Source organism: Carassius carassius, chromosome 5, assembly GCF_963082965.1.
Source record: "Carassius carassius chromosome 5, fCarCar2.1, whole genome shotgun sequence".
NCBI lineage: Eukaryota > Metazoa > Chordata > Actinopteri > Cypriniformes > Cyprinidae > Carassius > Carassius carassius.
Window position 1 is genome coordinate 30808920 of NC_081759.1, and position 25394 is coordinate 30834313.

A 25394-nucleotide genomic window follows, 5' to 3' on the forward strand; every position below is an offset into this window, starting at 1 on the left:
CAACCTTTTTAATGGTTGTGTGTGTGTGTGCATATATAACTGAAAAAGTAAAAACATACAATGTAATATTTTAAATGCAATGTTTATTCAACATGTCCATAAAAAGTACATCTCAGTCTCAAGCCTTATTTTATATATGTCAATGCCTGCAGCTGCAATGTGGTATAAAATGAGGGTTAAATGATCTGTAAATATGTGCTATTCTTGTGAGATGTCCACTTGCATTAAACCACAGCAAACCCTTTTTTTCTCCTTCTGTCATAATTTCTACATGCAGCAATAGTTTGGTCAATTCACAGCTACACTGAATGACTCGGTTAAGTGAGAAACGATAAATAATAAATATCTGCAGGTATAAATAATACACAACTTGGTAAACTTCGAATGCACTTGGTGGCATGTCCTGGTGTTAACACCAGTTTTACTAACAAAAGGCCACCGTGTTGTTCTGCCTAGTCAGTGTAAGGTGGCCATTTGTGATAATTAGCTGCTTTCCTGAAGTGGTGTTATGATAAACATCTCGTCCCTTTAAGAAACACTGAATCCCGTGATATTTCACCCTGCAGTGATTGGTTGACACAAATCCTACCCACATTCCCTGAAGGTAAGCACACAGTATGAGCTGTGACACAAGCCATCATGTCATCTGCACATTTAGCACTGAAACAAGTGCCTGAGTGTCAGTGTACAAATATCCGCCGTTACATTTGTCTTAGTGTGCTGAAAGAAATATCTTCATCTGAGCTGTGTATGCAATTGCACTAAGCTAAGAGCAAATGATTTAAGTTCCTCTTCTATATATATTATCAAATCTAGTTCATTATTCTACTTTCTTTCTGTATTATTCAAAAGCACTTTGCTTTGCCTTTTGAAAGTTCCTCAGAAGACATGTATGTGTGTGATTGTCAGTTCTCTGTGTTGGCTTTAGCAGGGAGTTGCAGCGGCGGGTGGTGATGTCGTGTCAGTGCGGGGTAGCTAAACATGGTTGGTGCTGATGATTGAGAAGAGGTGGGATTTGTGTGCGGTCGGTGTGGCCGTGGCTTCTCGCTGTGGCTCTGGCCCTCAAGGGCCCCCTCACAAACCTCCAGAAGCAAGAGCACCTTCTCCCGCAGTGGTAAAGCCTTGAACCTGCGTGCTGCCAAGTAAAAGAAGGCCTCAATAAATGCCTGAAGACACATTCCTGAAAAAGAGAGAGAGAGAGCTTTTCTTTACTTGATGCTTAAAAAGACAATTGTGTTTGTTTACCGTCAAAGTTGAATGAGCATTAGCTGGACTGGTCTAAAAAAAAAAAGATTAGGTTTAAAGCGGCACAATTTATAAAGCCACTGTTATCAGATTTTATTTCCACAGTCAAGTCGATAGAAACTCTACATGCACAGAGATAAAATGCAAGTGTCAACAAATCTTTTCTTTCATATTTTGACATACAATCAAGTGTAATGGATTAGCACAAAAAAAAAATTCCTGCTTCCATTTATTTATCAGATGTTGATTGGATTTTGAGATGTGGGTGTTGCACTCAAAGATAAGATGAATGAGAGCTTGCATGGAGGAGTTGAAGCAGACACAATAGTTAGATTGAAGAATTGAAATCTGTCATTTCACCGGATGATTGAGCTATGACATTTTGATTAAGAATTATGAGGTCAAAAGAAAAAAAGAAAATAAAACGGGTGAAATTTAATTTTCATGTAGTGCCTAAAGTAAAGAGTTTGGAAGGACCTAATTATTAAACTTTGGCACATAACTTCATATAAACATACAGTATGAGTAATAGTCATTCCATACAAACCAAACATGTCATATAAAGAGTTTACTGAAAGATTTGAAAAGCTATTCCTGACATTATTTCCAAGCTGTAAGCGGCTTTAATCAGAAGTGTACATATGGCAGATTTCCCTTCTACTCGTTTATTAATTAACAGGGCTTCATCTGTGTATTATTTAGTGCAGTCATATCTCCACGCTGATGAAAACTTAATTACAGTATTTTTATGTTCCTGCTAAAAACTTCATCTGCAAGCTCAAATCATCAGAAATTTCTCAAGGTCACTTCTGAGCCTTTGAGCCGAGGGAGAGGAATACAGACAGCTTTCTAAAGAGAAAAACTTTGTACATTTTAAACGTGGTGAAATTCTCTCGCACATTTCGACAGGAAGGCACTTGTACTTTTATTAAGGGTCCCTGGAGCCTCAGGGGGTTGGAGCCTGAAAGTGGACGCAGATCACTTGTCTGGCTACATATACCGAGCGTTAATGAGCCCTTGCTGTGGACAATATGGAGCCGTGAAAATCATCTCGAAAGAAAATGAGGCGGCCTGCTGCGCTGGCCAGAAATATGTGTACATTGAGAATGGATGGCCACAATTAATAAGCAACGCTGTTCTCCAGAAGGAAAAAAATGGGTTTCATTAAACAGACTAATGAGGAGCACTAAAACAATTCAGCATTATGATGTCAAATAAAGTAGACTGAACTCTGGGATGGACAGGAGGATTAAGATTCAGTCCGAGTGTCAAGTCAGCATTCCTCAAAAGTAAATGTATTACTATTAATGAAGATCATGGCAGCGCTATCGCTCCTCTTCCTCCTCAGGGATAAACAGTCCGATCCACTTCTTTTAAATAGCCACTTCTATTATTTATAAATATCAACCTTATCCAGCAGTTATTACTTTCCTCACGCCACACAGTCTGGCTTCTGTGTGCGTGTGTTTGTGTGTGTGTGTGTGTGTGTTGATTCCCTACTGCAAGGCGCTAATGACCAAATTCAGTGCAACCTTCCGAAACGTTCCAGAATTCAGCTCACATCATTCCACTCTGGCCATTTAGGAGCACAGAGACTCAAGTATATATTCATTCATTCTCTCTTTTGATTAGGAGAAGCAAGGCCTGGCATGCATTATTCATTTCATACGTTCCTCCAAGAAACCGATGCTAGCATGACCCAACCTAATGCACCATCACAAAGAATATTACCAGTGCTCATTTAAAAGCAGAAATGACTTGTGGGCACATTAGCTCCTCCGACACACACACAAAAATGTTCCCATTTACCAAAGTATATTTTCAAAGTGAAAGAAAAAAAATCTAAATATAAAAGATTGAGGCAGAACTTGAAAATGTGGTTATGTGGCATTAGTTGATTGGCCATCTATTTTTGCGATTTCCAAGTACTGGGCAAATGAATGAAGAAGTGAATTTATTTGTCAATTATCTCCCCTGACGATCTCATATATGACTGTGCGAGGGCAAATGCGCTATGATGAATAGTTGCAAATGTGTCTTTTATTGGAGGCTGTTTAACAGCTTTTTGATTGTGTGTCGGCCTCGGGAGTGAAGATGTGCTGTAAATTGCATCATGATTGGTGGGCCGCTTGCCTGCCTTTCTGGAGTCAGGGAGCATTCCAGCCCAGCGACGCGTGATGTCGATGTACAGGATGTCCACCGAAGCCATCGAGAAGCTGCTGTTACTCAGCTTGCAGTTCCTAAAGGAGATGCTCAGTTAACACGGAACATAATGAATGTAGCCTTACTCAGAATCCCATTAAAGCTAGCAATAATGTTATACAGTCTGTAAATGAAATCTGAGGCAGAAAAATGGTTGTCACATTTAAATGTCTTCATTTTGCAGATGTTGCTTTCAAGTGGACATTATTTGAGCATGATCTTGGCTTTGGCTAACGCCATGCTCTATCAGTTGAACTACAGGAACTAATGACTTGCCTGATGAAGGTGCGGAAGTTGGTCGGACCAAGTCTCATGGTTCCTTTGACACCAAGGAAGCGCAGTTAAATGATAGCGATGCGTTCCACGACCCGCAAGTAATTGAACTGCTTGGTGTATTTAGGGAAGACTTGCTTTAAACACAAAGATGGAAGGGAATCCGCCAAGCCTTCTTTCTCATCACTTCCTGTTTCCACAACAATAGCTTCTTCTGGTGAACCGCCCCCTGTACTTGACCTGTTTGCACAGTAAGGTTAACCTCAACACACACACACCAACATCAGACTTTTTAATATACATTTAGATATTTTCTACAAGTAACAGAAAGATATATAAACATTTAAAAAACTATAATATTATATTTTACAACTCCATAAACACCTTTGGTAACTTATGGTATATGGTGCAAACTTTAACCATTTTAACTGGTGTCTTTTGGGATCAAAATATTTTTGACTAACTTACCTTTTCTTTCACAGAATTTTTCTCTGCCATTTTATAATTTTTCAAATTGAATAAGTAGATGAGTGAAAAATGTCAGTCACTTAAAAATGGCTAAATAAGAACAGAAACTACTCAAATCATTTGTAAAGTTTGCAGATTGATTTTGTGCTAACATTATAACGCTTAAAAGAAAATCTGCCAAGTAAGGAGAATGGAGAGAATGGAGGACATCAAGCAAAAAGGACAAAAAATAAACAGAAATCCTCAGTGAATAAAATCACAAACCACAAGCCTTACCATTTTCTCACATTAAATCCCTCTTCTCTTTCACTTACCCAAGGACAACATCATGAAAAACAATTATTTAACGATCACAAAACCAACCGAGCTAACTGCAGTCCTCTCGATATGAGCTCCGAGCCGCCAAAGAGGTTTGTAACATTTCAGCAGTGTTGTAGGTAACCCTGCACTTTTAGTCCAAGTAGATGCACTTCATGGCTTCTTACCTGAAGGTTGTGACTTTAGAATTACAGTATTAGCAACAGATATACGACTTCACATGCTTAATGGGTTTACCCAAAGCCACATACAACCTTTAGCACATTAAAGATGCTGTAAAAAAAATTCACATAATTTTGTATCTGCTCATCAAACTTACATACTACCAAAAAAGAAACTGATCTTAGCTTGTTCTGAACCTGGAATATAACTTTAAGATATCACACCTGTTATCGTGACTGCCAGAGGCTCTATAAACCGCCAAAAATTATCTAGGGAGCGGCCCACTATTAATATAATCTAACAACATACTGTATGTCTAACATATTCATAACAAACATCAAATTGCCCAATTGCTAATTTCCTACAGAAGCCTTTGGAAACATGCGATACTTGTCCAACAAGACACGTGATCGACAGCACTAGAGGAGCAGCACGTGGAGAGCCCTGCGAGGAACAGGCTGTCATTATACAACACTAGTGAAGATGTTCTGGCTTCATAAAGCCTTGGTGACTTTGTACTTGTCAGTATTAGCCGTGACAATCGTACTCAAGACAGAACAGTTTCCAAAAAGCATCAAAGGGCTCGACTCAGAGTTTGTGAGTGGTGTGTTAATTCACTCAGTCGTTGCAGTCACTGAAGGTTTGTTATTTCAGGTTGACTGAAAGGAGGACACGAGATGAAAGAGATTATGACTGAGTATGTAGAACTTTCTCTCCGAGTGTCCTCAATTTATTTTATTCATTCAATCTATTGTGCCAATATAAGCTTGTGTTTGCTCGACCATAAGAGATAGTTCTACAGAGGAGACTGTTATGTAAATTTATTTATGACACACTAACATTCTCCTTGTAGGAACTGGCAGTCTGAAGAAAAAGTTTTGGTATGTTTTTTTTTCTTCTGTTTTTTCATACCTATGGAAGCCCGTTTCCGCCACTGAGTAAAACAAAAAAATCTCTCACAATTGTATATCTCACAATATAAACAAAAGACTGAAATGTTCTCAGAATTCCAAGTTTATATCTCACAATTCTGACTTTATAACTCGTAATTCCAACTTTATATTGTGCAATTCCTGACTTTATTTCTCAGAATTGCAAGTTTCTATCTCACAGTTATGACTTTTTAACTTGCAATTGCGAGTTTATTTCACGCAATTCTGAAAAGTCAGAACTGTGAGTTTGTATCATGCAATTATGAGAAAAAAAAGTCAGAATTATGAGATAAAAAGTCGCAATTACCTTTTTTTTTTATTCAGTGGCAGATATGGGCTTCCATACATACCCCTTGCATATTTTGCTTTAAAAAAAGGGTTGAATATTTAAGACAAAAAAAAGATATTTCACAAAATATTTCTATTTCAAACAAATGTTCTTCTGAACTTTGTATTCATCAAGGAATGCTTTAAAAATTTATCTTGAATTCTAGATGAAATCATCATCTAGAAACTGAAAACAACATGAACGCATGTTTTCTCATCAAACAGCACAAACCAGACAACTGTGCAAGACCATAAAAATGCACATCTAAAGGCTAAATTAGCAGATATTAAACAAAAATGTGCACACGGTGTCTTTCCAGCTCGGAGCGCACATGCACGTCTCAATTAAACTCTGAGCTGACTCTACACTTTCCTCAAAAACAAAGGCTGTCTGACTTTTATTTCCCCCAGGCCTAGACACTGAAGTGTGTATGTGTACAATGAGCTACAATAAAAGCTGACACACAAACTTGCTCATGGGGCATGAGACTGTCTGGCTATCCCTCACTGAGAGAGACAGAGGAAGATTGGCCACACAAGTGTTAAATTCCATCACGGGATTTCCTGAATTTAATTTTTCCATCTAAAAGGCTTATGCCTGCAGCTCAACAGACCATTATTCCAGCTCCACAAAGCTGAGGCGATGATGACAATACACACCGGTGGGCATGCACAGAAACTGCACCATCAACTGCCCCATAAGCCTTAAAGATTATGACTCACATTATGTGTTGTTTCCTCTGAGAGGGGTCCAGGAGCCGCAGCGTATCTCTGATCACACCCACTTTCACCTCTTCATCTACTGGACTCGGTACATATTCAAACACACCAGGTGAAACCTGCAACATATGGCGTCGACAATCAGCAGCGCAACAGACTCGTGTTCATGTCCCCGTTAGTCTGTGAACACTAGTATAGTCACTGTCAGTTTAGAGTCAGTAAGACCAAATGTTAAGGTTTATGAAAGAAGTTTCTTATGCTCACCAAGGCTGTATTTATTAGAGCAAAAGTACAGTTAAAATGTTGTGAAATATTGCTACAATCTAAAATTTAAAATACATATAGAAATTTACAATAAATGTTCCCTCCTGGTGGAATGACCTGCCCAACTCAATACGAGCATCTCAGTCTGGCTAAAAGTACATCTCTGCAATCTTTATTTGACCCTCTAAATCTTAAATCTAAAAAAAAAAAAAAAGAAAAAAAATAACACTAGCTTCTCTATTCTTTTTGTATTCGATCTGTTTTCTTTTATTTATTATACAATTAACAAAAAGCAAAAAAAAGGCCTCTAACACTAGCTTGCACTATTCTTTTTCTATTCTGTTTACTTATTTATTATATAATTTTAAAAAACTTGCTACGTGTACTGCATTAAGCTAACTGAGACTTGTTTTAGCAATTGCATATTGCTCTTTTGTTGATTTTGATTGCTTCCATTGTCCTTATTTGTAAGCTGCACTGGATAAAAGTGTCTGCTAAATGACTGCATATAATATTTACAAATATTTAAAAATGTATTTTATTCCTGAGATGCCAGAAATGAATTTTCAGCAGCCACTACTCTATTTTTCAATGTCCTATCATACTTCAGAAATCAATTCTAATTTGCTGAGATTAGATTTGATTTGAAATCTGATTTGCTGCTAAAGAAACCTTTTTTATTATCAATGGTGAAAGCAGATACTTAACATTTTTTGTGGAAACATGACATTTTTCCGGATTCTTTGTTGAATCAAATTTGTAGATTCACACTGAAGGCATCAAAACTATGAATTAACACATGTGGAATTATATATGGAATTATTTACATAACAAAAAAGTGTGAAACTACTGAAAATATGTCATATTCTAGGTTCTTCAAAGTAGCCACCTTTTGCTTTGATTACTGCTTTGCACATTCTTGGCATTCTCTTGATGAGCTTCAAGAGGTAGTCACCTGAAATGGTCTTCCAACAGTCTTGAAGGAGTTCCCCGAGAAATGCTTAGCACTTGTTGGCCCTTTTGCCTTCAGTCTGCGGTCCAGCTCACCCCTAAACCATCTCGATTGGGTTCAGGTCCGGTGACTGTGGAGGCCAGGTCATCTGGCGCAGCACCCCATCACTCTCCTTCTTGGTCAAATAGCCCTTGATGCCTTCAGTGTGACTCTACAATTTTCAGTCATGAAAATAAAGAAAACTCTTTGAATGAGAAGGTGTGTCCAAACTTTTGGTCTGTACTTTATGTATATATGTATGTGTGTGTATACATATATATAAACAGTTTTGACATACACAGTGGTATTTTTTATATAAATCACCACCTAAATATCTAAATATATCAAAGATCTTTATTACTGCTGGTTTATAAGCATCACACTAATAGAACATCTGCCCCCTTACCTCCTGCTCATGTTCAATCCTCATGCTGGGATTGGCATTGACCTCTAATAAAACAGGCTTCAAGTTTTCCATCAGCAGGATATCAAAGCCCAGGATCTAAAATTAGAACACATCATCTTCTGTTATTTACCATTTATTGACTTTGAAAACCAGTGAAATGCAGAAGATTAGGGATCGCCTGGTGAAGACAAAACATAGTTAACAGCATGTGGGTATGTGCTCATTTTTCTCATTTTGATGAGAAACTGTCAAAAACGTCACACACAAAGACACAAAGTACTTTTAATAGCAAATATACCTGAAAACATGTCAGTCCTGGTTTTCCAGGTGGTATATTTGCCTGATAATACACCTTCAGTTCAGGCACAAGTGCAATTACTGTCTTTTTTTTTTTTTTTTATACTTTATTTTTATTCTTTTTCCTTTTGAAAATACACAACAACAAAAACAAAACAGCCATAACAAAATACCAACACAACTAAACAAAACGGAACAATCGTTTGGTCACTCATACATTCTTACATAAAACAAAATTGGTGAAAGTGTATTATGTCATACATTGGTCAATAAACATGTCATGAAGTTGTAAACACAATCCATTTTTCCCAATACTGCAAATTGCAATTACTGTCTTGATAACCAAAGCAATAATATCTGACCAGACCTTCTTGATGAAGGTAGGGTTCTGTGCAGAACCTTTACAGACCCTCTTTAGCTATGTAGATCTCTAGAGGCTCCAAGGAGCGGACCAAAACATACAGGCGGATATCAAACTTCAGTTTATCGATGAGCAGGGGTTTCTGGATGTATTCTTGAACAACTGCTTGTTTGATCTGAGAACCTGAGATGAGCCGAAGGTCAGCAGGGTCACGGATGAGGTAGATGCCATCGCCCTGGGATCCGCTGTCCGGTTTGACAATAAAAGTGGGTTTGAGGGTTGAATCATTATCTTTCAGGAGACGAATCTAAAAAAAAAAAAAAGGGAACAAAAGCGAAGCTGAACAGTGACATTTTTTCTAACCCTTTCAAATCTGAATTACATTTCAGTGACACAATGCTTTATTTCTACTCAGAATGCAGCCAAAAGAAAATAATTAATTGAATTTTTTTTAATTAATTTAATTTACTTTTTAATATCTATTTTAAAAGCTAAATATTTAAATACATATGGATACTTCAAGAGAACTCCCTGTCTTACTAATATGATGTCCACCGAATGGTCTGAATGGGTTCATATGAACAATCTTTGAGTGTCCAGCTAATGTTTAAGTGTTCTGAATGATACAAATAATAATTATAAAATAAAAAAGGATTATGAACAAAACACAAGGCTGATCTAATGCTTAATTTAAAACAAAAACAAAAAAAAGTTCAATTTTAAAAGGCAGTGAGTGCTGGTGACTATCATTATGGTTATTTGGGTTGTTAAACAAAGCCTCATATTTCCAACTAATACAATGGTTTTCTTTTGCCTGAATGCACGGCTTCTCTTTTTTACGCCTTCCGCAGATCTCTGCTGCCCCCTGCAGCTTTTCTATTTAAAATAAAGTTACTCAAACACGTCTACACAAGGCTTTCCTGATTCACTCTCAAAAGTTAATGCGCACATATGAATAAGTAAAAAAAAAAAACTAAACCTGAACCACAAATTGTTTAAACCTACTGAACAACATAACATAAAATCCCATTTAAGCAGCCCATCTGGACAAATAAAGCACAAATATACAGTAACTGTAATATGTGGAAGGAGATTGAAGATGTAAATCCAGTAACTCCAAGATCTGGTAACAAACTTGTCATTTACAATTAGCTGTTGCTGGCCACTAAACTACTTAACCTGGTTTTACTGTGGTTTTCTCCTGACCAATTACCACTACAGCAATCTACCTAAAGATCCACCACTGAGAGAATCACTGTTGGAGGAAGACAGAAAAAAAGACAGTTTGTCTAGCTTCTGTAAATGTCTTCTTTGTGTTTTCAAAGATTGACTCTAATACAGTGTCCTAAGTATCTTCTGAAGTGTTTTCCTCACTGAGCTTGTACCTGTGTAGAGAAGAGTTGGTATTCCTCAGGCAGGATCCAGGAGCATGGGTAGAAGTTGTACTCCTCTGGGAACAGCTCCTGGATGATACGCACGGCACGACTCAGGTTTATCTTCCGCAGCATTTCTATCATTCCTGCTGACCGACAGGATAGTTGATGAGAAAACAGTGAAGTCAAAGAGAAATGGCACAGGCCAGAGAAGGGCTGCAGTTCCCCATCACTCCAGTGGCGAGGTCAGAAATTTTAAACTGAGTGGACCTTGGTGGAATAGGGTGGACCTCAATGACTACTCTCAAATTACACAAATTTTACAATATGGGATAAAATCACTATACATTTCAAATAAGTTAAATGTGATTGATTGTTAGCCAGCAAATTCATGAATATACAACAAAATACATTTATAACAAGCAGCTACAATGCTTATTGCAAGGAAGACAAATATAGATATTGTACTGCTATATGACCACTGTAGCAAGACATCAGTGTTCAGTAATTGTGTTAATTTTAAACTAGAATAACCTGGTTCACTAACTTACTGTGCCACGCCCATATTTCTGACAGCATTATCACTTTGAGAGCAATCAGATGTTGCTTACATTCAGGGGCGTAACCATCTTTTTAAAAGTGAGGGGGACAGAAATTACATATATATAAAACATTACAATATAACATTTCTGTAATCTATATAGCCTACCAGTCAACAGTTTTTGAAGAGTAAGATTTTTAATGTTTTTATAGAAGTCTCATCTCATCTGCTCACCAAGCCTGCATTTATTTGATCCAAAGTAGAGCTAAAAAAAGGTAATATTGTGAAATATTTTTACTATTTAAAATAACTTTTCTATTCGAATATATTTTAAAATTTAATTTTTCCTGTGATCAAAGGTGAATTTTCAGCATCATTACTCCAGTTTTCAGTGTCACATCCTTAAGAAATCAAATCATTCTAATATGCTGATTATCAATATTTAAAACAGTTGAGTAAATTTTTTTCAGTGTAGTTTGATGAATAGAAGGATCCAAAGATCAGCATTTATGTGAAATAAAAAGACTTTGCAACATTATACATTATATCATTCAAAATCTTAGAGTCAGCATAATTTATATATATTTTTTTTTAGAAATGAATACTTTTATTTACGAAGGATTCTTTAAATTGATCAAAAGTGATGATAAAGACATCATTTTACAAAATTATTATATTTCAGATAAATTATGTTCTTCTGAACTTTCTATCCATCAAAGAAACCTGAAAAAATATATACTCAGCTGTTTTCAACATTATCATTATTATTATTTTATTTTTTTGAGTAGCAAATCAGAATATCAGAATTATTTCTGAAGGATCGAGTGACTGGAGTAATGATGCTAAATAAAATCTGCTTTTTAAATCTCAACAAATTACATTTATATGAAATATATTCAAATAGAAAACAGTTATTTTAAATAGTCTAGTAAAAATATTTCACAATTTTACTGTTTTGCTGTACTTTTGATCAAATACTGTAAATACAGGCTTGGTGAACAGAAGAGACTTGACAGGTAGTGGATATGCGCATTAATAATTGGCTTAGAAATCTATAACTACAGGACAATAACAAATAATAATGTTTTTTTGTATATACTACAAACACTTTTTCACATAAGTTATAATGGTTTATATACTGTAATAAATTTAATAAGCACTACATTGTTCATATACTTTATCACCTGCTGGAGATGAGTTGAAAAACCATATATTGTTGCAATCGTATGTTAAATGTCTTCTTGTTTCCAAAAGTGTCTGTTTTTCTGTGAAAACAACAGTTTTCATACATCGATAGCTGGACGCTTTTGTCCATATTAGGAGTTTCCTGGTTATGACTTTCAGCGCGAGAGCGCGCTCCGGCTTCGAGTATGAATGAAACACACACACACACACACACACACACACACTGTAGGAGAGTTTAGCTCTCCGTGATGTTCATATCGCCTTCTGGGTCCGAGTAAAATATCAGGTCATGCGCAGACTATCCTGTCTCTTTGAGTTTAAATCTATATTTATTCAAACCAGCTCTTGAAAACCTCAATGCGAACACATTTGATTGAAAAGGCGGGGGGGACGAATTTCCATGATATTAAAAGCGTAATCTACGCCCCTGCTTACGTTACTCATTTGGTGCCGCTCACAAGCCTGCGTGACGTGTTTCTAATCACGTTACACATCCTCAAACATAGTGTCATTAAAATGACGACACATCTTGCAGTACACGTCATCGTCTTTTATGCTGTACTCTAGAAATGGGAACTTTGTGTACCACTTAGCAGCAAAATGACTAGACTTGCCGTTTATTTTCCGCAAAAACTGGCGTAAATGCAATATTACTCCGTGAATGGGGCAGAGCAGGTGGTTCATCAAGTGTGGATTAATCAGCTGGTATGTTGCTTTTCTCGACGATTAGCCCGGGTTAATGTTGATGTTTCAGGTTGTTCTTGTTTTTTTTATATTTAAATAAAGATGTCTGTTTCGATATGCTCATCTTGTGTCATGCGTGTTAAAAGTTTACTTCACTAGCAGACGTAAACTCATCTTCCCACCCCCCAACAATGCGCGATTGGCTAAACAGTGCTAACAAGCTTATTGATTGGCTGTTGCAGTAAGGCAATTATATGAAAATGTTTTCGCTCTACAGTAGTTATTTTTTTATGAAACTTCTTGTACGTGTTTAAGTGTTCAGTATGTCACATATGCATGATTTTTTTTCTGCTTTCCCACATTTCTTTTTTTTGTCTGTTCTGATTGAGTGGGCCAGCCGTCAGTTTGAGTGGGCCAGTGCCACCCTGGCCCTTATGTAGCCTTGCCCCTGCATCACTCAATGGCCCTACAGGGGCGTTATTCTCTCTCTCTCTCTCTCTCTCTCTCTCTCTCTCTCTCTCAAAAAAAAGACACATTTGAGAGTCCTATTTCCCAGAACTTTCATTAAATCACTTGATCATTTGATTTCAATGGCTCCATAGTGCACACACAGGCACACAGCTTGGAAAGGCTGTCAGTGTGAAAGCAACTGTCAAAACAGCTATGAAAACAGCCATATTCCATCCAACCCATCCAACCCATGAGTCAGCAGCTCTTGAAACTCCTTTATGACTCCAATGATGAAAAACATTCCGGTGAACAATACTCGTTATAATGTATGACTGATAACCTTACTCTAAAGGCAACAAAAATGAACCCTTAACACCAATACCAGATAGACCAGTTTAAATGCAAACATTGTACCAGTCTGAAAATTAGGATTAAATGATCTTTAATGACAGATGTCACTGTTGTTTAAATTTTTTTTTTTTTTAATATTGGTGTCTTATTACAATTATGAAAGTCGCTGTTTCTAGGATGACAGAATCTTTAAAGACCTACTCTTTGGGAAGTTTACCTGGGAATTTGTTGATTTGCCCAGAGATGATGTTCTCATTGTCATGAAAAGAGACGCCATGCCAGTAGATATCACAGGCTGTCCGCCTACCCATCGGAAACTGTATGATCAAAAGAAAGAGACTTGAGTCAGAGGAAAGAAGGAAAACCATCAATCACGACACAATACACATGTCATTCTTTTGACAAGGATGCAAAACATTGACTGTGACTAACTGTACCAGAATAACAACAGCTCACCTCTGCAGGACTCTTTTTTCCAATAATTGTTTTAGTAAATTATTTCTACTCTTTCCAGTAGTATGCATATCATGGCTGAAGGATGCTACATTCTCAATGACTCGGAAGAACAATTATACTTCTACAACACTAACAGTGATGTTACTACCATCATTCATTCACATCTGAAAATGCATTTTGAGCACATGTGTACAGACCAGTGTTTCAGGTGTTGGTCCAGTTTCATATACATTTTTAAGACCCTGTATATGATGACTAGGCTACAGTGTGGGCTAAGCAGTACAGTAGTTTATCAAGGTCACTAATCAGGATGCAGGTAGTGTGCTTTGTATGGACTAGGTTGCGTGTCTTGGGCTGGATTTTGTGAGGATCATGTCCCCGTTTAACAGGCTAATGGAGGGTGAGGAGGTGCTCCTATATTGGGCACCTGGGACACAGACGAAACCAGAAATTTGTGATCAGATTAGGAGTTCAAACTGGTTTGCAGGTATAGCTACAGTTCTGAAGGCCAGTTTTTTCAAAATGTCCTCACAAGTATTGTGAAACCTGTCTACGACAGAAATAGCCCTTCCTATTTCAGAGGCTCAGAAATCAATCAAAAGTAGCTAATCTAAAACATATATACCATCATTCATAAAGTGAAATCAAAGTGTGAATGTGTTCAAAAAACACAGACATCACAGGCCGTAGCAGAACAATAAACGAGTGACCTTTATTCGCTCCAGTTGCTTTAATCTGAAGTGCAGCAATTTTGTGCAGCACTAATGCTCATGTGTGTGACTTTGATAGATCACTGCATGAAGCTGGCATAGACAAAAAAGGTTTCCATTTAATGTTTTCCTCTTAAAACACAATGATCTATTTATTTGCATTCTTCTAACATTGCGTTTTAATAAAAAAAAAAAAAAAAAAAAAAAAACTGAAGCAGGGTAAAATTAACTGGGTGATTCAATTAGATCTGCCTTCTTTGCATAAATATTAATAAACATCTGTCAGATTTAGTGACCAACAATTATTGTTTGTGTACTGACTGCACTAATAGCTTTGTGTAAACACTTTAATGCATTAGGGTTCACCTAGGAATAAAGACTCTACTATATTTACTTCTCTCATACGATTCCAAAGCCTGTATGACTTTAGTATGTTAGTAACTAAACGTTTTGGGGACCACTGACTTCCAAAAAAAAAAAAAAAAAAATTAAGTCATTTCACAAAATATCTTCTTTTAAATTCCACAGAAGTAAGAAAGGTTTGGAACAACATGAAAGTACCTTTTTATTTTTGTGTGAACTTTTTAAATAATAACAGTAACACAGAATGGTTTATTCATTTTGTGTTAAAATATTAGCACCTTTGCTCTGTTTGATGGTTAGCAAAGATCTCTTAAACATGAATAACATTTCATTGCTTCATGCCTGTTCAATCCAATCACCTTCAGCCGTAACTACCTTAAATGAAGTTACTTGGAATTATGTAGTAGGTAAAAGCACGTGAAACTGTCACGAAACACTGAAGAGAAAACTTTTGCACCAAGAAATTCCAAACTTAAAAAAAAAGGTGTTTCAATTCAAACTATGGTATATATTCATTCAACAATTCAATTGTGCTGGTTTGGGAAATTATAGCATATTTCTCAGCAATTACTTTCAAAGAAAACGTCTCAAGGTTACGTATGTAACCCTAATTCCTTGAAGGAACGAGACGCTGCGTCGAAACGCTTTTGGGGAACGTCCCTGACGAGACCGACTCTGAATATCGTGTGCAATCAGTCCATCGGAAAGGCGTGACGTCACGGGCGGGGTGACGTAGCGACCAGGAAGCTATAAAAGCACGTGCCGTGCAGCTGGCTTCAGCTTCGAGTAGGGAAGCAAGCGCCGGCAGGGGTGCCGGGAGTATGGCTCTGCGACGCAGCGTCTCGTTCCTTCAAGGAACTAGGGTTACATACGTAACCTTGAGACGTTCCTTTTCAGGAACTCGAGCTGCGTCGAAACGCTTTTGGGGAACGATGTGCCCACGCTGCCAGACTTCCAAATCCCTGCCTAGTGTGTAGTCAAAAGAGCACAGCTAAGACGAGAGAACAGAAGAGCCCGGCGTGGCTCGCATGTCAAGATCGTAAAATCGGACAAATGTGGAGGGCGTGGACCACCCCGCAGCGTTGCAGATGTCCAAGAGGGACACACCTGCTGAGAAGGCCTTGGAGGCCGCCATACTCCGAGTAGAGTGAGCCTTGGCCCCCAAAGGAGGGGGAAGACCAGAGGACTCATAGGAGACGTTGATAGCCTCGACTATCCAACGACTAAGGGTCTGCTTGGTGGCAGGAGAACCCTTGTTAGAAGGACCGTAGCAAACAAGCAATTGGTCTGATTTTCTCCACAGGGCAGCTCTGTGGACGTATGCGTCCAGTGCTCGCACTGGACACATACAGTTTAGCTTCTCTTGGTCTGGCTCCCGAAAGGGAGGAGGACAGAAGGCCTGCAGTACGATAGGTTGTGGTGTAACAGAGGGAACCTTCGGAACGTAACCCGCTCGAGGGTATAAGAATGCTTTGGCCATACCAAGGGCAAAGTCTAAGTAGGTAGGGGCCACCGAAAGGGCCTGAAGATCTCCAACTCTCTTTAGTGAGGTGATTGCCAGTAACAGGGCAGTTTTAAGTGTCAGATGTCTATCTGAGATATCTTGCATTGGCTCGAATGGAGCTTTACAAAGAGCCTCTAGAACCACAACCAAATCCCAGGGGGGAACACGGGATCGTACTGGAGGTCTCAGCCTCAGCGCACCGCGGAGGAAACGTGTAACTAGGGGGTGTCTACCCACTGACTGACCATTGAAAGGGACGTGGAAAGCAGCTATGGCCGCCACGAAAACCTTTAAGGTGGAGTGGGATAACCCCGCAGAGAGCCTGGCTTGTAAAAACTCCAGAACTGTACCAACTGGGCAGTCTGCTGGGTCAAGCTGGCGGTCTCTGCACCATGAAGTGAAGAGCTTCCACTTCAGGGCGTACAGTTTCCTCGTAGAGGGAGCTCTGGATTGGAGTAGGGTCTCAACAACCTCGGTTGAGAGACCAGCTGCTAATAGCTGTGCCCCCTCAGGGGCCACACCCACAGCTTCCACAACTCCGGGCGAGGGTGAATTATCGTGCCCTGCGCCTGTGAGAGTAGGTCTGTCCTGATCGGTATCTCCCACGGAGAGCCGTCGAGGAGCGAGACTAGATCTGAGAACCATACTCGGCCCGGCCAGAACGGGGCTACTAGTAGTAGACGGACCCCGTCCCGGCGTACTCTCGCCAGAACTCCCGGGAGCAGAGCGATAGGGGGAAAAGCGTACAGACGAAGCCTCGGCCAGGTCTGTACCATAGCGTCCAGTCCCAGAGGAGCTGGATGAACTAGAGAGAACCAGAGGGGACATTGCGATGTCTCCTGAGTCGCAAAGAGGTCCACCTGGGCTGTACCAAATACTCTCCATATGTGCTTCACCACCTCGGGGTGAAGCATCCATTCCCCGGGCCTCGGCCCCTGTCTCGACAGTATGTCTGCTCCCACATTCAATCTCCCAGGAATATACGCTGCTCTGATTGAGAGGAGCTTGCCCTGGGACCACAGAAGGATCTGGTGTGCCAGCTTGTACAAGGGGCGCGAACGCAGACCCCCCTGGTGATTGATATAAGAGACCACTGATGTGTTGTCGGTGCGCACCAACACATGGTGACCTCTCAGGTCTGGGAGGAAATATTTCAATGCTCGATAGACCGCTAGTATCTCTAGGCAATTGATGTGCCATGTTAGATGGCGACCACTCCACAGACCGCGGGCAGGGTGGCCGCTCATGACCGCACCCCAACCGGTGAGGGACGCATCTGTCGCTAGCGTTACACGGCGACAAGGAACTCCCAGCACCGGGCCCTGATTCAAGAACCAAGGTTTCCTCCACATGTCTAAGGCACGAAGGCACCGCCGCGTGACCTTGATAACTCGACGTGGATTTCCCCTCGGGGAAAAGCCCTTGGACTTGAGCCACCACTGTAGGGGTCTCATGTACAGCAGGCCAAAAGGTATCACGTTGGACGCAGCTGCCATCAGCCCTAACAATCTCTGGAATTGTTTGACAGTGAGTGACTGGCCTTCTTTGACTCTCTCGACTGATGTGAGGATCGCCTCGATCCGACCAGGAGACAAGCGTGCCTGAATCGTGGTCGAATTCCACACTACGCCTAGATAGGTGGTTCTCTGAACTGGAGAAAGTACACTCTTCTTGGCGTTTAGTCTCAAACCCAGCTCCCCCATGTGTGCGAGAACGACATCTCGATGTCGAGCCGCCATCTGCTCTGATTGAGCTAGGATCAACCAATCGTCGATATAATTTAAAATGCGGATGCCCTGCATACGGAGGGATACCAGAGCCGCATCCATACATTTCGTGAACGTGCGGGGTGAGAGTGCGAGGCCAAAGGGAAGTACTCGATATTGATAAGCTTTGCCCCCGAAAGCGAACCTCAGAAACTTCCTGTGTTGTGGAAGGATGGATATGTGGAAGTATGCGTCTTTGAGATCTATTGTGACAAACCAGTCCTCGGATCTGATTTGAGCTACAACCTGGTTGACAGTGAGCATCTTGAACTTCAGTGACATAACTGAGCGGTTCAGGAGACGCAAGTCTAAGATCGGACGCAACCCCCCATCCTTCTTTGGAACTATGAAATACCGGCTGTAAAATCCGGATTCCCTGTCTAGAGGAGGGACCACCTCGATGGCCTCCTTCCTTAATAGGGTATTCACTTCTTGTTCCATAACCAGAGCCTGCTGGGGGCCGACCACAGTCGGTGTAACCCCGTTGAACTTCGGTGGTGGATGACCGAACTGAATGCAATAGCCTCTTTCTATTGTACGCAGGACCCATTGAGATACATTTGGCAGTAGCTTCCACGCTGCTAAATAATCTACTAAGGGAATCAGTCTCTCGAGACTGACCTCTGGTGTAAGAGGCCCCCGAAGGGGCGGCGAGCATCCCAGCTCCGCTACGCTCACGGGCGGAAGTAACTGGGAGTGGCGCTCGCTGGAGGCCGCTGCGCCCTGAAGCTCTGGCAGGGTTGGCAGACCGACCTCCTGAGGGTACTGAGGTGAGACGGGCACCGTGTAATGAGGTGAACCGCGCTCTACCCCAGCAGGGGCTACCCTCTGGATCCTGGCGTCAGGATCTTTTCGTCGAGGACTTCCGGGCTTCGATGACAGATCTTAAATCGGTTTTCGCCCTAGAAGCCCCCGACTCAGAGCGTCGTTGCCCTCGGCCCCGACGTGGGGGAGCACGAGTGGCGACGCTCTGCTTTTGCGCTTCCCGGTGTGAGGAGCCGGTATGTGGCGTGGTCATCTCCCGCCCAGATGCACCACGAGAGCGACGAGGGAGGAAACTCTGGAACGCTGCTGCCTGCTTGTGCGCCTCCTGGAACCTGTCGACGACAGTATTAACTGTGTCGCCGAACAGGCCCGAGGCTTGAAGCGGGGCGTCCAGGAGGCAGACCCTGTCTCGTTCTTTAATTTCTGACAGGGTCAGCCACAAATGCCTCTCCGCGGCCACTAAGGCTGCCATAGACCGCCCAATTGCGCGAGCGGTCTCCTTAGTGGCGCGGAGGGAGAGATCAGCGGTCTTTCTGAGTTCTTCAATCTCTTCAGACTTAATCCCCTCCCCCTCATCGACATCTCTCAGCAGGTCAGCCTGATAAGCTTGCAGGACTGCCATAGTATGAAGGCACGCCCCAGCCTGACCTGCTGCCACATAACCTTTGCCCACTAGCGATGATGTAACTCTAAGCGGCTTAGTGGGCAATGTCGGAGCCTTTAGAGACGAGGCCGAACCGGGTGACAGATGGCATCGCTCTATAACCACGCTCTCCCAGCCCCATCACGTTGCCATAATATAGTGAATCAGGGCCAAAGAGGCGGGTCGAATACGGGTGATTCCACGATCTCGATAACTCATCATGGAGATCGGGAAAATACGGAAGGCTCCGACGTGGAGGTGGTTGCTTCGGCCGCAGAAAGCGTTCGTCTAACTTGCTTCTCTGCGGCTCAGACTGTTTTTCAGCAGGCCAGTCGATTTTTAATTTATCTACTGCCCGCGTGACCACCTCCAAAAGCTCCTCATACTGGGGCGACAGGGGTGGCGAATCCCCAACAACAGTCTCCACATCGACCTCCTCAGAGGACGAGAGGTGAAGAGCTGATCCCTCACCCTGGGGGGAAGAAACCGACGAGCGTGCTTCCGAACCCAGGGCTTGGGCGCCGGATCTGGCAGATGAGGAAGGAGATAAGGACTGGCCCGTCTCCATTCCTTCTTACAGATCCACCTGCGAACCCCACGAGTGCAGCAGCCGCTCTGCCTCGGCAGAAGCGGGGCCAGCACCGCGAGGAATGCTGGTGAAGGCTCCCTCCTCGAAGAGAGCCCTCCGGGATCGAAGCGTCCGCACTGGCAAACGTTCGCAATGCGGGCAGCCGGCCCCCTCGAGAGCCAACTCAGCGTGCTTCGATCCCAGGCAAGCCACGCACAGCCTGTGTGTATCCCCGCTCGTAATGTAGCGAGTGCAGGGAGGAACACACAGTCTGTAACGAGGCTTGAAATCGCCCTTCAAATGTTTGGTCTTTTGCTTCTGCTTAGGCATATCGAGCTGTTTTAGCGATCTTTTTAAGCTAAGGGACAGACAATAATAAATAGGACCAACAGGACAGACTTTTGCACATGCACACACAGAGCGCTTGCTGACAGATTCGAAGCTGAAGCCAGCTGCACGGCACGTGCTTTTATAGCTTCCTGGTCGCTACGTCACCCCGCCCGTGACGTCACGCCTTTCCGATGGACTGATTGCACACGATATTCAGAGTCGGTCTCGTCAGGGACGTTCCCCAAAAGCGTTTCGACGCAGCTCGAGTTCCTGAAAAGGAACTCAATTTTATAATTTTTATCTCAAGCAAACCTTAAAAACCATGTATATTCTTTTAAATTGCTCTTTTACAGTATTTATATTTGTTACTCACCACGGAAGTTGCCATGATGTTAACACCAACCAACCAATCATCTCTGCCCAGGGAGCATCATTACCCCTGTCACATCAGCCTGGACCCCTTCAGATATTTCTCACGTTACAGACAAACGGATATGTTTACCTGTTCTGGCTGAGCATGGTGCATGTACTGTATGTGCTTTGTGCTGAGTACTGTATGTGTAGTTTAGCACATACAGTTTGAATATTACAAAACATGTATATCACAATCCATAGTGTCCTATCATTCCATACCATACAGGCATGGAGAGCAGTGGGTATACAGGCATGTGTCATTATCCCAGATTGAACGTAATCATTTACCACTATGAAGGCACAACCATATGGTGAAAGTCAGCACTTAACTGCATTACTATACCCTTTATGTGTCTTTGCAACCATGACACATCAAAAACATAACTGCAATGTACTCAGATTTAGATGATGGAACTTTTTAGATAAGAAACAAAGATCCAAATATGTAAATGGTTTATTTACATGCCAATGCTACTAAATTGTTTAAGATATTCAAAGTACTACCAGTTACTACAGATCACAGATGATCTAGATGATAATTCTGCCTTACAGCATCCAGTTGCAAAAGCCCATCTTAGTTGCACAGAAAACTTTAGTTGAACCCAGTTAAGACATCGAATGGTTAATGTCAACAACTGCCATCAGTTTGCCAGATTGCTGACAGCTAATTCTGACTCTTTAGTTCATGTATCGGGTCCTAATGAGTCTGTATCAAGTTCTTACAGACTATATCATGATTTTTTTTTTCTGACTGTCATAATTATATCTTCGGATCTATTTCTAAATAAATTCAAGGACTGATAGTCTTCCAAAAACATTTAAAACCACAGGGGGGAACTCCTTACGCCCTTGAAAAAGTCTTTGGTGTAGCGGACAGGATAAAAGGTTACGCTTAAACTTGAAACCGACCTTTAATGAGGCAACACTGAATTACAGAGGCTTATAATATTTCAGTGGAGACGAGTAGAAGGGGTGTAGACATTCACTCAACAGAACCATTCACTCTCTCCAACCTGCCAGGTGCTGTGCACCACATGGTATAGTTTGACATCTTATCAATGTATTAATGAGTGTTTCTTTTTTTTAATGCAGAGTGACTTCACATAGACGGTCAAATGTAACCATATGCGTGTGTTTGTCACATGTGTTGAAGGACAAGTTTAAAGACTGGCAATGGCTGTTGAAATATTAATCCTACAAGTCATGAGTAAGTGTGTGTTTACATAGCAGAAGCCTAGAGAAAATGTAGATACGTCCAATGGATTCATCCATTCATATTCAAAGGTGTGGATCAGTTTTACAGATGCAGTACACTTGAACCCAACATTCATACACTAGTACAATCAGTTGCACAAGTAGTAACTATAGTTTTGTAGTACTTAAGTCCGGTCTTGGTCTTGTGAATTTTTTGATGGTCTTGGTCTTGTCTCGGTCTCGACCGCATTTGTACTCGGTCTTATCTTAGTCTCAGACTAAGAGGACTCTGGATTTTGTTTAAAGACACAACTGCAGAGATATCACTAAATTGCCGGTACATTGCCTGATTTATTTTCAACCATCATTAATGTGATTGGATGTAAAACTTCCTGCTTCAAATGCAATCAATAACTAATTAAATAACTGAATATATATACTTTATTGCCCCCTATTGTCCACAACATTATTTGAAGGCCCCCTCTACTATTTTAGAGCTTAGCATGTTTGTTGGTGGTTGATTGCGATTCACTTTTTAAATTTTAGTTAGTGTGTAATGTTGCTGTTTGAGCATAAACAATATTTGTAAAGTTACAACACAAAAAGTTCAATGCAAACGTGGATATTGTCTACAAATGTTGCGCTGCTTTAGAGAAGAGGACGAGTTGTTGCCATGCCATCAAAATTAGAGCTGCACAAAACAATCTATTAATGTATGAATTCTGTCTTCTAACGATTCTGATGGATTCACAAATTTCTAAATTAATGTTCTAAAGCAGCGATTCTTAATCCTGTTCCTCACGTCCCACTGCTCTGCACACACTCTGCATCTCTGTCTCTCTCATTCAGATCTTCAGCTCCATCAATCAGCTGTGTTCCAGTTATATACTTTAAGCATAAAGACAGACAGATATTTTAACATGCTGTTGATGTGCTGTATTAAAGCTTTAATCAAGATAAAACCATAAATAAAAAGTTTTTTTAAGTTGCTACAACATAAGTTGTAGCATTTACAAATACCAGTGTATCTAAAAAAACAACATTCTGAAATGTCCTGTTAGAGCCGTGCTTGTTCTGTGCAATTCTCTGGCTCCCATTCGGGCTCAAATCGATATGCAATACAGATGACGCCATCGTTTACAGCACATGCTGATGAATACTTTTTAAGTCATCTTGAGGCTCCCTTGGAAGTTTGTTGAGGCCCTGTAGTGGGCTTAGGCCCCCTGGATAAGAAGAAATTATTGATGGATTGTGTCAAAAATGTCACCAAAATTAATACATACACCCACAAAATTCAAGATATTGTTGTAAAAAAGTGCTTGAGATTATGAGTGCTTGAGTGTATGAGATGTGGATTTTTATATAATATAATATAATATAATATTATATAATAACTAAGCAATGTCACAAGAGCAAGAGAGCTGTTTTGAAAAAATTATATTGCTTTTATACAAACATTGAATAATCTTTAAATTATTAATGTATGAAAATATTAATGTTTATGCACTTGTAACTGTACGGATTCAGATTTTCAGTGCAAGATGAATTTTGTTGTTAGAGATTTAATTTGAATGGTAACAACTCTACAAGTGTCTTATTATTGTATTTAAGGATTTAAAATAAGGCATCTCTCAGGAAGTAAATGTGGAACCTTTAGATGAATTTGAGCAGTCCTGGTCTGGTCTTGGTCTTGACTCGGTCTCGACCGGCCTTGGTCTTGTCTTGGTCTCAACCCCTCAAAATCTTGCTCTCAACACACAATTATCTTGGTCTCGACTTGGTCTTGGATTAGGTGGTCTTGACTGCAACACTAGGCAACTAAATATATTTTTAAAAAGAGATAGTATGTTAAAAGCGTATTTTAGTTCATATTCTAAGTGTCCCAAAATAGCACAGCTGAGTACACTTAGTTGATCTTAAGTTTACCTTAAAAAGTTCTAAAGAATAATTAGTGCGCAAACATAGAGAGCTTCAAGTACATTAAAGTGTACTTTTTTTTTAACAAGGGATTCCATAGGCGTAATAGCTTTTATACTGCATAAACTATTTTCAATCGCCCTACACCAACTCTAAACATAAATTTACCCCTTACAGAAAACTATTAGCATTTTTAGATTTCCAAGGGGGAAAAAAATTATTTTGTATCCTTATAAGCTTGTTTCCTCATCGTGGGGACCTAAAATGTCCCCACAGGGACAAGGATTTTGGATATTGCCATCTTTGTTGGGACATTTTGTCCCCATAACATAGGGTTTACCAAGACCACACATCACACAACTGAGAATACTAAGAATACCCTAACAACGGTTGGCATGCTACAAATTTATTATTAGCCCTTGTAATCGGAATGGCAGGAGGATAGAGTCAAAGGTTATGTGTGTCAGAACACAGTCAGTGGCTCTCACCTCTTTCCACTTCAGCTGTCTGATGCTCATCTTCAGCGCCTCCAGAGATGTCTTCGCCTTAGAGGTGTCCACCGTCACAGCTCTTCTCTTTTTGACCTCTTTGCTATGATACTCGCATTTCTCATTTGTCTGTCTTTGGGATGACTCAATGTGACCGTTTGCCGCCGTTTTACCCTTTAAAAATTTTGCCGTTGCTTTAATGTGAAGGTTTGGCTCATTGCTCACACGGCTCTGTCCTTGTGAATACTTCTGCGGGGTCACATCCGGCAGTTGTTTACCGTTCACGTGTCTCTCATGACCGTCTGATTTGCTTCTACTTTTACTCCGACTTCTCCCGTTAATGCTACTTTTGTACAGGTCTCTCCGGGGAGTGAAGGAAACATCCGCGGGGAATGGGGAAACCGAGGCCGGGGACTGCTGCTCCTCGTCGGCCGCGGCCTCGTTATCCGCCTCCTTCATCTGCTGGAGCTCAATCTTCACTCTCTCATAGTGATCGCTCATAGTGTTAGCTAATGGCCGCAGGGTCGTTTGTTATCTCATTTAGATTTGATGAATATGTCATGACAATGTACTAGCATGAGGTGCTAACGTGGACCAGCTGCTGCTGTCCAAACTAATTTAAAGCACAAAGACAGAAAAACTATATAAAATATAGTGGATATCTATCTAATGGATATCTATAAAATCCAACTATAGAGCCTGATAAACTAGCGTGAAGACGCACCG

General features: G+C 40.8%; 1 protein-coding gene across 1 annotated transcript; it reads right to left on the bottom strand.

The window, feature by feature from the left end:
• Positions 1-905: 905 nt before the first annotated feature.
• On the bottom strand, positions 906-25169 carry ttll11 (tubulin tyrosine ligase-like family, member 11). Its single transcript, XM_059548965.1, is given in 11 exon segments — positions 906-1180; positions 3379-3485; positions 3724-3960; positions 6651-6766; positions 8309-8404; positions 8607-8690; positions 8937-8982; positions 8984-9273; positions 10352-10485; positions 13768-13867; positions 24669-25169. Coding segments are annotated over 11 exon segments (1986 nt in total).
• Positions 25170-25394: the final 225 nt, after the last annotated feature.